At 37.1% G+C, this 17348-nt stretch overlaps 1 protein-coding gene across 1 annotated transcript in view; it reads right to left on the reverse strand.

The window, feature by feature from the left end:
• Positions 1-16602, reverse strand: part of LOC131804024 (protein espinas-like) — a 102640-nt gene extending 86038 nt beyond the window's left edge. Inside the window, exon 1 of the mRNA XM_059126220.1 lies at positions 14372-16602. Within this exon, the coding sequence (XP_058982203.1) occupies positions 14372-15843 (1472 nt within the window). The 5' untranslated portion in view covers positions 15844-16602. The remainder of the gene's footprint in view (positions 1-14371) is intronic.
• Between the last annotated feature and the right edge of the window lie 746 nt (positions 16603-17348).

The following is a 17348-nucleotide window of genomic DNA, read 5'->3' on the forward strand; positions in this document are numbered from 1 at the left end:
CCCCTCCTCTTTTTCCCACAAAATTGACGGCCGCCAATGTTGTGCACGACGAACGAACATTTATGATCGACTGGTCATTTCGTTTAAGTAATTTGGGACCTAAGTTCAAGCTGACTCTTTGATTAATGACCGTTTTCTCCAACCTTACACCAGAGTCATAATAAACATAATTAAAAAAATGAAGAAAATTAGAAAAAATCCCAAGTAAAAGCGAATGTTTTTTTGTTATTTGTTTTGCTATTTTCGAGTAGCTTTTGCATAAACACCATAATTATTAAAAAAAAAAAAAAAAAACACTGAGAAACAAAAAGAAATCCACAACCAATATTCCAAGAATATTTTTGCATCACATAAACAACTCAGTTCAAATTGCATGCTTGTGAGATGTCACCAGGAAAGAAAGACATAAGAAATAGGCGGCTTTTGCCAATGGCGGGCCGAGATGTTGTCATGTCACCTGAGGGGACGTAAATAACAACGGCCGCTTGTTTTGCCTAACAACGCTATAAGGTGCCGTATAATCATTTATGAAAAATCAACAGCTTAAATTTCAAATGCAACCCACGTTTGCGATTTATGTATTTTTTTCATATGCACCGAAAGAGGGCGGGCGGTGTGTTAGACAAGAAGTAGTACATGTTACCATCCAGCTCGACGGCATTAATTTTCGTTAACATTCACTTAAACAAATAGCAAGTGTCATGAAATGCTTGGTCACATTCGGTCCCACAAAGAATAGCCACATCCCACAGCAGTGAGTGTTCAGTGGAAATCCACTTGAATTTAACGAAAATTGCTCCCTCACCATCTAGCACGAAAGAAGAGCAATGGTTTCCAGAGAAATATTTGAAATTTCGATTCTTTTTCTCCGTCTTTTCTTGGCCGTTTGCTTCATTCTTCTTGCGTGGAAAACAAATTAGAAACATTCCGCAGAAATAATTCTTTCACCACCACCACCAAAAAAAAAAACGGCAGCTCATTATTGTTGTTCAGGGTCACGGTCAAGCGTTCATTAATCAGTTTGTGGTATTTGCAACAAATTTTGTTTTAGCTTCCATACACATTTGTGCCAAGAATGCTGGCATAGAATGGAAGTAGACATACATATGGATGTATGTGTTTATGAATGTTTGTATGTAATACATTGCCTATAATGATTTAGTAAGACCATTCTGTTATATCGAAAAAAACATAAATGAAGAATATTTGTTTTGGAATTCGCTGTATTATGGAGATTAAGAAGAAAATCGAGACAATCAAATATTTGGAATACTGTATATCTAATAACTTTACAGTTTTGACAATCCTCCATATTCCACATTTAAATTTAAACAAGTAAGCAAAGGCTACAGTCGAGCGGGGCCGACCATTGAATACCCTACAACACTATAATAAACGATACAGTTTATATGGGCGAGATACTCGAAAGAATTCCACAAGATATTGTGACAAATAATAAAAGAAACCCATCAGGTTTCGTTCTCTAATTTTCGAATAATAGAAACTTTAACTAATTTGCTCATTTCCAATTTATTGGAAGATGTTGCACGTAAATGGTTTTCCTAGATCTGGAACCAATATTTCCCGAAGACCTATAATCTCTCAGAAGTGGCAAAAGATTAACATTTATTATTGGTTTTTGACTGAAACGCATCTATATGAGATACAGATATTTGACTATATTCTTCAACGAAATCAGCGTTAATGAAATAGTCAGAAGTGCGTCTTTCCTGTATTTGGGAATTCTCCAAAAAGTCACTGGAATGGACATTTTCGTATTTTGTTTACAAAAGATGGCAGACTATTTCACACATTGAATATTTTTGGATGGCCATCCAAAACTTCTTGGCTTTTACAATGTCCGGTAACCCCCATTCAAATGTGCGTGAGGATCGGGCGATAATTACGACCTGCTGACAATTTTGCACTTTTTGGTCCATTTCAACCCCTAAATATATGGCGATCATCTCCAAAAAGAGTAGGCTTCTATTCTGACCCTCTTCTTATCCCCATGCAAAATTTCGTAAGGATCGGGCCATAAATGAGATCTGTATATGATATCCTGATATCCTAATTACTTAGTTTTGTTAGCTGTAGAAATATTACCAAATGTTTAATTCAAAATGAAAATATGCCAAAAATATGACAAAATTGAAAAAATGTGAGAAAATGTTACAAAATCAATATTTTCATCTTTAGAGAGATATTTTTATGCGATTTTTTAGACGTTTCTTCTTTCCTGCCAAGAGGCCATTCTGAATTAATGAAAATTGTCGAAATCAGTTCAGCCGTTCTCGACATATAAGAGATCTTTCAAGCATATCCTCTTTGATAGACATATATATCGTACATATTTTGCTATATATCCGATTTGTTGTCATGGCTTTGTGATTTCGCCGGCACTTAAAATATTCGCGGTTTAATGAAAAAATTGAATTTTTTCAACACAAAATATATGGTCTATTTTAACCGCTAAATATTATCCGATGACCACCCAAATTGGTAGGCTTCTTTCCCGCCCTAACTCCAGCTACATGCGAAATTCCGCGTCGATTGGTCTATAATTGCGACCTATATAGCTACTGCAAAATCCGACATTTTTTTAGTATCTGGTCCATTTCAACCCCTAAACATTTGGCCATCATCTCCATCCTAACCCCACCTTCATGCAAAATTTCGTTAGGATCGGGCCATAATTGCGACCTGTAGCGTGATTACAAATTAACATGGACAGACGGACAGACGGACGGACGGACATACACATAGCTAGATCGACTCAGCTCGGCGAGCTAGGATGATCTATATATACTTTTCTATATGGGAAACCAATATTTCGAGGTGTTACATAAATTCTGGCCCAATCAAATTCTACCCAACACATAGTGTTGTAGGGCATACTGTATCTATACAATCTAACTTCACAAAGAGACCCAACATTTTTGGTTGTAAGATTTTAAAGCGTAGAAATTGGGAATAAAATGATTTGCATCAAAATATGCTACATGAGGGTTAACAATTTTTTCCAGCTGATTAAATTATACAAGCTAACTAAAGCTTAAGACTATGTGGAGGTAGGTTCCATGATATACCGAAAATATAAAAATTGAGAATAAAATGTTTTAATTTAGAACTCAAAGTCTCAAATTAAAATAAAATCGGTTTAAAAATAGGAAACAGAACGTCTTACTATTCATATGTGTCAATTATGAAAAATCTCAAATTATTTAACTGTTATTTTTGTTCTACATACACTGTTATGTCTATCATGGGTTAAGTATTTGGTTCAATTCTTGTGTCATTACCGATCGTGGCATGAATGACATTGACATCTGCATAGACAAGGTGCCGGAAGTGATATCGAACCATGTCATACAACAAGGATGGGTGTCATTTAAAAGTGTATCTGCGCTGAAACTGAAAGAGCCATCGAAACGGTTAGGTGGTGCTCTCATTAAATTGCGACGGCCATGCAGATATCAGAATCCTCAATTACGATATAATAAAATAAAGTAATCGCATGAATTACGTTATTTTTGTTGTAACATGGTAGGAAATATTGCGAAACAGATCTTAAAAATAATTGTGTCCCTTTGTATGTTAAGGCTGTATAAAGTCCTTAAACAAGTTTGAGGAACGAACATGAATCTCTTTCGGAGTTTTCATCTGCAAACCGAGAACTTTGTGCATAAGAATATCTTTCATTCAGAGACTCGCACAGAAATTTGATTTAGAATATTTTTATACCCTTTAAAAAAAGTATGGAGGGTATATTAAGTTCGTCATTCCGTTTGTAACTCATCGAAATAATCATTTTAGACCCAACAAAATATATATATTCTTGATCAGCGTAAAATTCTAAAATGATTTAGCACTGTCCGTCCGTCTGTCCGTCTGTTGTAATCACGCTACAGTCTAAACGAATTAAGATAGAAAGCTAAAATTTTGCACAGATCCCTCTTTTGTCTGCAGGCAGGTCAAGCTCGAAGATGGGCTATATAGGTCCACGATATCGTATAGCCCCCATATAACGGTACCCCCGATATTCGGTATTTTGATGATTTTAGCCACATTTTTCAATGGAATTGTCTGAAAATCCACACAAGTAGTTCCTTGTGGGTACTTTATACCTCGGCAGAGAATTATCTATATAGGTCCACAATATCGTATAGCCCCCATATAACGGTACCCCCACGGTATTCGGTATTTTGATGATTTTAGCCACATTTTTCAATGGAATTGTCTGAAAATCCACAAAAGGAGTCCCTTGTGGGTACATTGTACCTCGGCAGAGAGCCCTCATAGCCCTCATATAACGGTACCCCCGATATTCGGTATTTTGATGTTTTTAGCCATAGTTTTCAACGGAATGGTCACAAGGGGTTCTTTGTCAGCACTTCACCCCCCGACAGAGAATTCTCTATATAGGTTAACGATAACATATAGCTCCCATATAACGATACACATTTACCAAATGTATTGCTGAAAATCCACACAAGGAGTTCTTTGTGAGTACTTTACCCCTGAAACGGAATTGTCTACATAGGTCCACAATATCGTATATCCCCCATATAACGGTACTCCCTTATATTCCATATTTTGATGATTTTAGCCACTTTTTCCAATGGAATTATCTGAAAATCCACACAAGGAGTTCCTTGTGAGTACTTTACACGCAGACATAGATTTGTCTTTATAGATCCACAAAATCGTATATTCCCCCATATCGGCACCTTCCTATATTAAATATTTTAAAGATTTTAAAAGAATTTTTAATGGATTTTATTTTTTTTTTTTTTTTTTTGAAAATTTTCTAATTCGTTCCAAATGGTGGAGGGTTTTCAAAGTTCGGCCCGGTCGAACTTACTGCTTTTTTACTTGTTTTACTTGTTTCACATGAGACTTTCCCCAATTTAGAAGATTTGAACTTACAATGGAAAAGTTTTAAATTTTCAACAAAAAATAAAAAAAAAAAAACAGTATACAAGGTGAGATGAAAAAACGGCAACCAACTTCAGACTGGTGTCATTTCTAAGCTACTCGTCCGGCAGCTCTTAAAGCTCAGCTTAAAGCACAGCTCATTATATTATTTACAAGCGTACGAAAGCATTTTGGTGAGAATTTTTCAGAAACAATGTTATTCGTCATGGAATTTAAGCGTGATAGTGTGATTTCTTTATATTTGACTGGAAAACCACAAGTGGCTATTTTTAGAGCACCCCAGCATTTAAATGTGAATAAATCTTTTGTGTTTCGTACCATCGCTCGTTATTGTGACATTTGTAACGTAGCCTGACGTTAAGGAAGTGGACGGAAGAAAACAGCAACATAAGCAAAAATGGTTCGAAAAGTAAATTTTCATAGTCATAGACTGTAGTACCCATAAGGAACTTTAAATACCAAATTTTAAACAATTCCGGTGAATAATGCCACTAAAATCATCAAAACGCCGAATATAGGGAGGTACGTGGACCCGCATAGGGAATTTTCTGTTACATGTTGTAGTAACAATTATGAAGTGAAAATACGAAATTTTAAATCTTTCCGGTGAATAATTTAGCCAAAATCATCAAAATACCGATTATAGGGAGGTACCGATATTTGGGGGCTATACGAAGACGTGGATCTGCATAGACACTTTTCTGTCATAGACTGTACTATTGGGAACTTCAAATACGAAATTTGAAACAATTCCAGTGGATACGTTGCTATAATCATGAAAAATACCCAATATAGGGAGGTACCGAAATATGGGTGCTATACGAAGACGTGGACCTGCATGAATCATCGAAATATCGAATATAGGGAGGTACAGTTATATAGACCTAAACATGGACCTTTATAGCCCATTTAAATACCAATAGTCTTGCAGACCAAACACTCATTTGAGTAAAATATTATCAACCTACTTCAGTTCTTCCGAAAGCTGGAGTGATTTCCACAGACGGACGGATGGACATCGCTTAATCGACATAGAAATTTATTCTGATCAAGAATATATATATACTTTATTACAAACGGAATGACAAACTTAATATACCCTCCATACAATGGTGAAGCGTATAAAAATAAATGGAACAAACTCAAAATTCCTAAATTGAAATACACACGAATACAATCACTCCATTTCTAACTGTAAAAATATATTTGCAACATTGCACTCAATTACACATATACTTCTTCTTAATTTCCTTATCCGATCACCTCATTTCCCAATTTCAATTGCTAACCAACCGTACATACATACGGCAAAAAAAACCCTGCAACATATCAGATTTCAATTAATGTTAGATTAACTTCAAATCACAACACAATGTTGAGATATCGCATCACAGAAAATCGTTGTGCAGTCTCGTCTAATGTCGTTGATGAAATCACGACGAATGGATTGCCAGCCAGCCAGTCAGTCAGTCAGTCCATGAAACCAAGTTGAAAGTCCGCAAAAGATAAGCGACAAATGTTTTTGGTGAAGGGAACAATGAAATCTCAATTTAAACATGATATTCATTTATGATAACAACAACAACAAAACGGTTAATGCACAATACCGACAAACATAGATGGCTACATTGATTTGACACAAAAAAAAATAGAATGGACATAAGTGGTCCATTGAACATCATGATATCAAATTAGGAAGGTAGCAGCATCAGCAACAACAGCAACAGCAAGAGCATTTCAGCGATCATTGAAATTGAGCCAAACGATAAGACTGATCCGATGTGTAGACATTTTTCAGATTACAACAGCAGATATTATTGCAACAACAAGTGAATCGAAATCATTCATCATTTTTATGCAAATTAAAATATCTAATTTTTTGTTGGTATTTGTGTTCATAATTTGCTAAAATTGTACATCTATGCATACCTACCTACCTACCTTCGTACATGTATGGGAGAAGGTTTTAAGTTTAAAATCAAGATCTAATAATGAGGCATCATTTTAACATTTGAATAGGGGCTAAATGAATTAAAAAATACATTTCAAATTTGTTGTCAAATATTATGTGCGAGAAGACATTGAAACCATCCACGATAGATTTGATGACAAATATTGCCCCCCTCCGAATCCATAGTCAACAACTACCTGACCACTGCATCACAAGATATGTATGGAGTCTGATGAAGACAAATTGTGGACATCATCAGTGAACACAAGTGTAAATTACAATGATTAGGGCCGTGTGTCTGTCGATTAGTCAGTCGTCTGTCCAGTTGGCTGTATACGATGGGAGCGCAGGCCAGCTCATCATAATTTTATTGCGGCATCTACAACAAAATACTTTGGAGGCACCGACTGCTACATTTAATTTATTGGCTATCAAAGGTAACACAAAAGTTGCCACATTATTTTTTAATAATACCAATAGCTACACTTAACCATATTTATGATGTGTGTGGTGGTTGTCTCATTGTCTCACATCTTGTTTTGTTTAAGGTTGTTCGGTGAAGGCAACATCAAGCCTTTGAGAGTTATAAATATGTTATATTATGTTTTTTTTTAACAGTGATGGCCAAATGTGGAACATATATCTATATATATAAACAATAAGTGGAACTGTGTTAGTAATTGATGTTCTCTGGAATTCGTGAACCGATCATGTTTCTCAAAACTTCATCTGACAGGTTATATCAATACGAAGGTATATAGGTATAAAAAGTCTCTTTGTGTGAATTGATTCACGACCCAAAGCCAATTTAGTGCATTCATTTCGAATGATGAATTTTAAACCATTTTAATGAGTAAGTTATTGACTGATTCAGGCGAAGCGGCTTGCATGTGGTGTGTAGGGATGAGGGTAGGTTTTTGGAAATTCGAACTATAAGTGTAATAAAAGTACTAAAAGGTACCAATATATTGTGCATGCTATAAAGTGTCCGAAAAGTACTAAATTTGCAATCGGGTGTGGAATAGATCTGGGATTATACGTTTTGGTATTCGGATCAATGTTTGTTTAAGGTATAGAGGCGGATTTGGATTAGTGTAAAACAAACAAAAAAGCAGCTAACACCGACTTTACAAAAACATTTAAAAAAGTCTATTAAAATACAGTCATATTGGGGGCTATACGAAAGTGTGGATCTGTATAGTAAATTTAACACCAGAGAAGGTGGTGTCTAGGAACTCCAAATAACAAGTTTGAAACAATTCCGATGAAAATGTGATATAAATTATCTAAATACCGAATATCGTTAGGTACAATTATATGGGAGCTGTTCGAAAATGTAAGCCTATGTAGATATTTTCTATCAGAGAATATGATACCTACTATCATTAACGAATACCATTTTTAGAAAATTTAGATGAAAAGTGTCACTGAGATCATTAAAATACCACGGTACCATTATATTTATAGGATAATCTCTGTCATAGGAGGTGGTACCAATTACGTAGTTCAAAAACAAAATTCATACAATAATGGTGAGAAGTGTGTTACATAAATCATCAGAATACCGAATATCTGAAGATGCAGCTATATGGGGTATTTATCAAACCATGGACTTGGAATGTTGTCTGCAAGGATATTTCCTACATACTGGGGACATAAAATCAGATTTACAGCAAATTCGGTTTAATATTGTGACAAAAACTTTTAAAACTCTCCAAATCTGTAAGTATACTTTAATGGTGGCTGTACAAGATCGTGGATTTATATTTCAACACCAAAAATGCTACGGATCTAAAACATTTTTTAGTAAAATTTTTACCAAATACTTCATACCGATCGGAAGCCAGAATGATTTCCACAGATGAACAAACATAGAGACAGAGAGGCGGACGGACATGGCTAAATAGACATATGGTCTCATGCTGATCAAGAATACTTATACTTTGTTGGGTCTAATGATAAACTCAATATACCCCTCTTAGTATGGTGGAAGGTATAAACAGACTAAAAATTGCAATTATTGGTATAAAAATCACGGTGAGTGTCTAGCATTAACATAAGGAGGAGGATTCTAAAATTCGTTGATTATGGAGCATAGTTTATTATGGCACGTAGAACGCGGATGTAGTCAGAGAAAAAAATGATTACTTACAAGGTATTCCTCAGGTAAACTAGTTTACTACTCATATGAAGTTAACCGACACAATGGGAAAATCTATCCTATCTATGGGAAATCTATCCTGATTTGTGACTTGTAGCTCACAATTTCTGGCGGTTTTTAAAGAACAGCGGCAAGATATGAATTAGGATAATAGAAATATATTTTTACATCTATTCAATTTTTCAGCCCAATACCAAATTTAACACAGAAATCTAATTTTTGCTCACAAAATTTCAACCCCCACTGTAAACCATGTCCCATGTGTTCTTATCGATATTGTTGTTTGCTAATGTGTCCCCCTATTTTAAATGCAACACATTAAAATGCCATACAACGGGGACAGCCGCCATACATGCCGTGGAATGGACCACTGAAACACACCACCTTTTTGCATCCAACAACGTTCAACATCTCTACAAGTGTTGCCTCGTTGTTTTGTGTTGAATGAACTGAACACTGTTTCGTCTGTCTGTCTGTCTGTCCGTCTCTTTCGCTGTCTGTATGTCTGCATTGTTGTCGACATAAAATATGAAAATCCGCTTTCACATTATGTTTGATATCTCTGTTGATAAATCATCATTCTTGGCTGGTTCAATGATGCTGCTGCATGGCTCACAGCAACAAGCTGGCCATACAGCCAACCAACCAACCAACCAGCCAGCCAGCCAAACAAGCATCCATCCAGCCCAGCTTGCAACTTCTGTAAATAATCAGTGGTGTTTGTCTTTCTGATATTGAGCGCATTGCCGGTTAAAGCCTTCCGTTTGCCCTGGTATTCTTCACATGCCTGCGGGGCACAAGCCAACAAAAAAGGCGGTTCATGCTTAACTCGCTCCCCGCTGCTGCTCACCGACAAGACGGCAAAAATGATGAGTTAAGCACTGCTGCTGCCAAAGACTAGGTCTCAAAAATGCATAAGATGCATACGATATCCATAAATTGTATTGGCCATCGATGTTTTGTTCTACCATCTCCGGCAATCTTGCAAGGAGCCATCTTCCACTGTATGAGGGAGGAACAACAGTAGAACAAAGTTGCATTTCGTCTGTTGTTGCCTGGGATGAATGAAGTAACTCATTTTTATCGTTTTATTTGCATGATTTTTTAAGAGTAAACAACACTTGATGCCAAGGTTTGAATAAAAACAATGACGTTCCGAAATACCTATATTTTCCATTAAGGCTTGGTTGGCCACGCACAAGGATGTCCAACTCGCACTGGTGAGTGTGGCTCTCTCGACAAAAGAAGAAAAGGCAAATCTTTGGTTTGCATGTTGTTGGGCTATTTCCACATATGTCGGTAGCCAAAATAAACCACTACAACAATTTTAACCCACTTCAAGACAAAGATAACCACAAGCTGAACACTAACGATATGGTATAATCTAACCCTAATAGGGTTAAAGCACAAAGTATAGTGGACCAGGAGATACACAGACATACATGTGCAAAAAAGCAGCAGGTCAATTGATATGCATAATTTACTTGATGTGCATAATTATTGTCTTCAAAATAATTATTTATGCATAACAAAAAAAAAAAAATAATAATAATAATAACAACAACAGACGAAGGATGATTTTGCATATATTCAAAATTATCTTATTTGTCCAGAGGGCAAATTTTTAAGAATGATTTTTATGAGAAAGGCATGCATTTAAGGGGCTGAATAAATAATGACAATACCCAGTAAAATGTCTCATTACCATGTAATGGGCAAGGAGTTAGCTATTTAGTAATTAGTTGATAAAGGGTATGCCATACAACATCACTACAACTGCAAAGAAAATGCAATTGTTTCAGTTGACAAATTTTTAGGTGATCTATGTCATTCCGAACTCACGCGACATTCGATATTGTGCGTTTTTTGTAGTCGAACCTTCGATCTTTTAATTTTTAGTAAACACATTACCACTTTTTTATACCCTCCACCTTGGAAAGGAGGGTATATTAACTTTGTCATTCCGTTTGTAACATCCTTAAATATTCGTCTAAGACCCCATAAAGTATATATATTCATAATCAGCATAAAATTCTAAGTCGATTTAACGATGTCCGTCTGTCTGTCTGTCCGTCTGTCTGTCTGTCTGTTGAAATCACGATACAGCCCACATTATTTGACGTAGAGGGCCAAAATTTAGCAGAGCTATTTGCACTGTGTCTAGGATGGTTGGTATTGAAAATGAGATATATCGGTCTACGTTCTGGTATAGTCCCCATATAACGGTACCTCCCGATATTCGGTATTTTGATAATTTATGCCACATTTTTTCACGGATTTGTCTGAAAATTGGTATTTGTAGGTCATAACGGGTCCCTGAGCGTGTGGCAAAACATTGCATGTATAGGTCCACGTTGTGGTATAGCCCCCATATAAAGGTACCTCCCGATATTCGGTATTTTATTTTTTTGCCACATTTTTTCACGGATTTGTCTAAAAATTGGTATATGTGGGTCATAATGGTTTCCAGCTCCGGTGACGAAACATTGCATGTATGGGCCCATGATTTGGTATAGCCCCCATATAACGGTACCTCCCGATATTCGGTATTTTGATGGTTTTTGCCACATTTGTTCACTGATTTGTCTAAAAATTGGTATTTGTGGGTCATAATGGGTCCCTGAGCGTGTGGCAAAACATTGCATGTGTAGGTCCACGTTTTGGTAAAGCCCCCTTATAACGGTACCTCCTGATATTCGGTAATTGGATGATTTTTGCCACATTTTTTCACGGATTTGTCTGAAAATTGGTATTTGTTGGTCATAATGGGTTCCAGCTTCGGTGGCGAAATATTGCATGCATGGGTCCATGATTTGATATAGCCCCCATATAACGGTACCTCCCCATATTCGGTATTTTGATGGTTTTTGCCACATTTTTTCACTGATTTGTCTAAAAATTGGTATTTGTGGGTCATAATGGGTTCTAGTTCGTGTGGCAAAACTTTGTAATTATAGGTCCACCTTTTGGTGTAGCCCCCATATAACGGTACCTCCCAATATTCGGAATTTTAATGGTTTTTGCCACATTTCTTCTAATGTTTCTTTTACCCTAAGGTGGAGGGTATTAAAAGTTTGGCCCGGCCGAAATTAATGTTTTTTTACTTGTTTATACTTATTTATTTTTTTGGTGGCAGTTTGGTAAGTACTTACATTCTAGATTTCTTTCTATTGTGATTGTTATCTATTGCGAGTTTGAAATAACAAATTTGAAAAAACGGTTTGTTTAAAAATGTGTCTAAATGCACCAAAATGCTAATATTGGGGGGTACCGCTAGATGGAGATATAAAAAATCGTAGACCAATTGTAGCAATATTCAGCCACAAGAGATAGAAGCCAATATAGACTCTGGATACCGAATTTTAAACGTTTCTGCCAAAAATGTGGCCAAATTCTATAAAAAATGTGACCTGCCCAGTGAACCAAATGGCGGACGTCCGACGCATCTGCGACAACTCCTTTCTCAACCGAAGTTCCTATGAATATCCTTGCGAAGTCGGTCCGACATCAGTTCAAAAGTCGCTAAAAGTTCATAATATCATTCGAACCTTCGGTCCGACAACACATCAATCACTCCATATGAGTGTCAGTCAGAAGTCGGACCGAATACGCATCCGAAATCGGAAGTTTAATCCGTCCTTCAGTTTGAAGTCGGACCGAACTCGGACAGTTTGGTTCGCTGGGTACACAGACAACGGTCTGCCACAGGTAGTAGAATCTATGACGAACTTTACGCACCGCATTTCCGTATTTTAAAATCATAATAGTATCGAATATTTGGAGGTATATTTATATGGATATATATATCCGAAAACGTGGACCGAAATATACCTTATTCTGCCACGGGAGGGGAACCCCCTACAAACACTAATAAGCAAATTTAAAAGATTTCCCTTAGAAAACGTCATCAAAATATCGAATTCAAATTTTACGCTGATCAAGGACTTCGTCCTTAATTAGGTCGATATTACTTTGTGGGTCATAAGTAGGGATAAGTAAGACGACCTCCAACTAATTGATGTTTGGTGTTAAAAAGCCCGTTAGGAAAATCGCAAAATCGACTTTTTCCGATTTTGAGATCCTATATTGTTACTCCACTTTTCACCTTCATGCAAGCCAAAGTATATGCAGCTTTTTATTAATTATTAATAGATCTCATCGTCCGCTTTACAGAAATACACCTCAAAAAATCTATATCGTTTTTAATCGATTTTGTTTTTTTGTCCAGCCTCGTCGGGCTGAACTTTGAGTACCCTCCACTATTTGCAAGGAATTTGCAAATTTTCAAAAAAAAAAACTTTAAAAATATTTCTAAAATCATCAAAATACTGAATATAAGAAGGAACCGTTTTATGGGGACTATAGGAAGACTAATACCTGCAAAAACCTTTTTTGCCGTAGTCCGTATTACTCATTGAGAACTTCAAATACGAAAGTTGACACATTCCCGGCGAATAATTTCGATAATATCTGAAAATACCGATCATAGGAAGGAACCTTTATATGGGGTCCATACGCGGACTTGTTTAAGCAATTTTCTGTCATAGGATGTAATCTCCATACTATGGTGGGGGGTATAAAAAGAAAATATTTTCAAATCAATGATTCGAAGAATCGACCATTACATTGAAGATTTTAACCAACTTTGTCATGGAATTGGAAGAAAATCCAGTCACTTCATTAATTTTTTAATGAAAATGAAAACATAAAATAAATGTTGAATCTAATTTTGAATAATTCTTACAGAAAACGGCATGGCCTCAGGGATGTATTTCTGTTGTTTTACGTAATTGGTCTACCACCTTATTTTCTGTTTACTGAGAACAACAATAAATTTAGTTGGAAACTAAAGCTGTTGTAAATGATCGTATACCGTTTCCAAAACCAAACTTCGTTGGTGCGAAATTCTGAGTCTGTTATAAATCTATGTAGATGTGATGATCACCAATCTAAATTTTTTAATTACTGCAAATATAAATTTATTTATAAAACAGACTATTTAATTCAAATATTCTTGCTGATATAATCTTAAATTTTACGGGCATCTACCGCCCTGAGTGTAAACTCTTTTAATATTAATTAATACATAATAATTATAGAGTCCTATAGATGTCTAATAAAAATCAGACCCAGTAACTTGCCGTTCTATATCTATTCAGACATTTAAATTAAAATGTGATACATTTTAACGGCACACATTATTATTATTATTAGCCATAAATTACACATTTCTATAATGATCGAACTTGAAACCGGATCCAGTTCAATTGAATTTCTAAGATACTACATAACACATCATTTAGCCCAGTAACACAACTTACTTTGATGGTCGTCCCATTGCAGCGCTCCTCGCAAAGTTCCCACCATAACTATTATTCGGCGTTGGTTTTATTTTCTGTAACTGTTCCTCAATATCGCTTAGCTGTTGATCATCGCTAACGGTGGCATGCATCCAAACGGCATTGCGATTACGACACTTATTCAAATTTTGCAAACCCATCACCTTCAGAGCGGGGTCGGTCGAAGGAGTATTTTTGGTAGGCAATGACCGAACCTGCTGTTCGCCGGTACATCGGCCAGTTATCATTTCCAATTCCAGGGAAATAAGTGCATCTTCGTCAGGATTATCGTCAATGACAAGATGATGGTGTCGTTGATTGTATTGAAACGCTTTGGCCACTGTCTGATGTATGACAGGCGTTTGATGGAACGTCGGCGAGTCGGTGGCACTCGCTTCGGAGTGTGTCTCACTGGGACATGATATGCCCGATGATAGAATTGTGTCATCTGACATGTTTGGGACAAGTTTGTGACCAACTTTGTTGTTGTTGTCACTGCCATGGATGCTCTGCTGGCTGGTGGTGCAACTCAGATCGTAGCTGATCAAACTGGATTGCTGCGAGTGCATGGCGTCTACAGTGTCGCCGGTGCCATGGTAAAGTATTTGAGACAATTTGGGCGTTAGCCTGGTCTGCTGTGACTGTGGCTGTGACAATGATTTTGATGTCATGGCTGGCGCTGATGATGGAGTGGCATGATGGATTTTTGCATGGTGTTTGGTTGACTTGCTGCTGCTGCTGCTGGACTTTTCATTGCGATTTTGACTAGTTTTAGAACATTTCTTCTGTGGTAAATTATTCGCAATTGTGGTTGGGGTTTTCGTGTTTGTGCCATTCGCACGATGCTGATGCTTAGAACAGTTAGCTTTGGATTTCTTGGATGGTGGTTTATTGGAATGTACGGTCGTCATCGTTGCAACACTTTGCGTTTGAGAAACCCTGGCAAAGGCACTTTTTTGTGATGCATTGAAAATTGCCTTTGCTGTGGTTGTTTTTGCTGCAGTCTCTGTGGTCGGCTTCTCTCGACTGGTGGCTCGTTGCGTGCCGCTGCCGTTCTGTTGCAAACGGCGGCGACTCCGTCTGATGCTGGGCATATTACGTGGAAATAATTTGGCAGCCTCATTAAGTGTGCACAAGGACTTTTGCGAGTTGGAGTCAAGCGTCGACGAGGAATTCGTGGAAGAGTATTTGGTGGAAAGGGATAGCGTTGAGGCCTTATCATTGACGAAGGTGTCTGGCACAGGCAGCGTCGTCATGTCACGACATGTCTTGGAGCCATGTGCAATTCGCGCAGGCGTTGATGTGGGAACATCATGTGTGCCGCCACCGCCATCAGCACCATCATGCTGCGTATTTACAGTTATTAATTTCCAGAGCTTCTTAGCGGCCCGCTTGCCAAGAGTAGATTTTGGCGTTGCTGCCGTTGCACTTTTTGGTGCATCGGTGTGTGTCATTTTTGTTTCTAGGTGTCAAGACGCATGCGTCTTAAATTTACACTTCTATATATGAAGATCCACAATTAAATTTCACTTATTTTTATGTGGGTCGTTGTCGGTCGGCGGCGTAGTCACGCTTTTAATTGGAAACACTAAATAATCGATTACTGATGACCAAACACAACGGGAGATTTATGCCTCCAACGGACCCAATCAATCTATCAATCACTGATTCAATCACAATTGTCTAATTATAGACATTAAAATTTCATATAAGGCGTGTTTTTATTGACTCCATTCGATTTTGTTTTGTTTTCATTTCTATTTTACTTTATTTTATCTTTCTCGGCGATAATTGGCAACTTATTCACTACGTTTGTTCTACATACGTGATCGGAATCTATTGTGGCGACACTACACACGATCACCAACCACTACCGTCTTCATCTAATCATTTAATTATTTGCTCTACGCAAAAGTGGGAAAACACCAACAAATCGTTTCGCAGAATTTCAGAATGCACCACTTAGGTGTATGCTCCGAGTAAGTACGAGACGTGCCCAAAAACCGCTTCAAAACAATGCAACACAACACAACAAAACCAAACGAAATAAAAACAAAAACACAGACAGAAAACACGTTTTAGACCGCAACACAATCACTTCGTAGTGGAGCAACGATCGCGAAATAGCTATCAGTTTTCACGATACCAAACTTCATGAATGGAAGAAAAAATAGAATACGGCGATCTCAATTCATCCGCTGGCGATGCGTTTACGGCGGTGTTCAGCTGAAAACTAAAATAAACATGAAAATTTGTTGTTTGATCATTTTACTCGATCGGCAAAACCAACTGGCAGCGCCATCATCAAGATCTGGTGGCTTAGATGTTAGCTGTGTGTTTACGAATTGTTAATCGAAAGAAAGTTAACAACAAAACTCCCCGCAAAACAGAGCTCTTAACAAGAGCCAATATTATCATCATCGTCATCATCATCAGCAACAACCACCACCATCGTGGCTGCTACTATATACACAGGTGAGACAAGCATTGAGGAAGCATGGAATGTGTCCGCCGCATGTTATTCTACCACATCAAACACCGGTTTGCAGAAATACCAATGTATTTGGCCAAAAAGAAGTTAATGATCGTTAGTGGAGTGCGCATCTTTTAAGGCAGTTTAGTGCTCACCACCAGTTTGTTCTCACAATGGCCGTTCTCTCTTTCTCTTTTTGAGTCAATGCTCTCAACTGATCGTTGTTATGGGTTTGAGACCTGTTTTAGCCATTGCAACTCAAGAGACTGAGCTACACTTTTTAAATTTCATTCATTGTTTTTGTTTAAAGTATCTCATAGATTACATTGTTTTGAGTGGAATTTGTGGATATACTCAAGTGCTGTGTTGCCAGATCTGGGTATTTTAAAGTATACAGTCGAAGATGTTGGTGTTGTTTAAAATTTTAGTTTAAAACTTTAAATGTCCTCCACTTTTGGGTAAAGTAAACATTGTCATATAAAAGTA

This window comes from Musca domestica, unplaced genomic scaffold, assembly GCF_030504385.1.
Source record: "Musca domestica strain aabys unplaced genomic scaffold, Musca_domestica.polishedcontigs.V.1.1 10, whole genome shotgun sequence".
In the NCBI taxonomy this organism is placed as follows: domain Eukaryota; kingdom Metazoa; phylum Arthropoda; class Insecta; order Diptera; family Muscidae; genus Musca; species Musca domestica.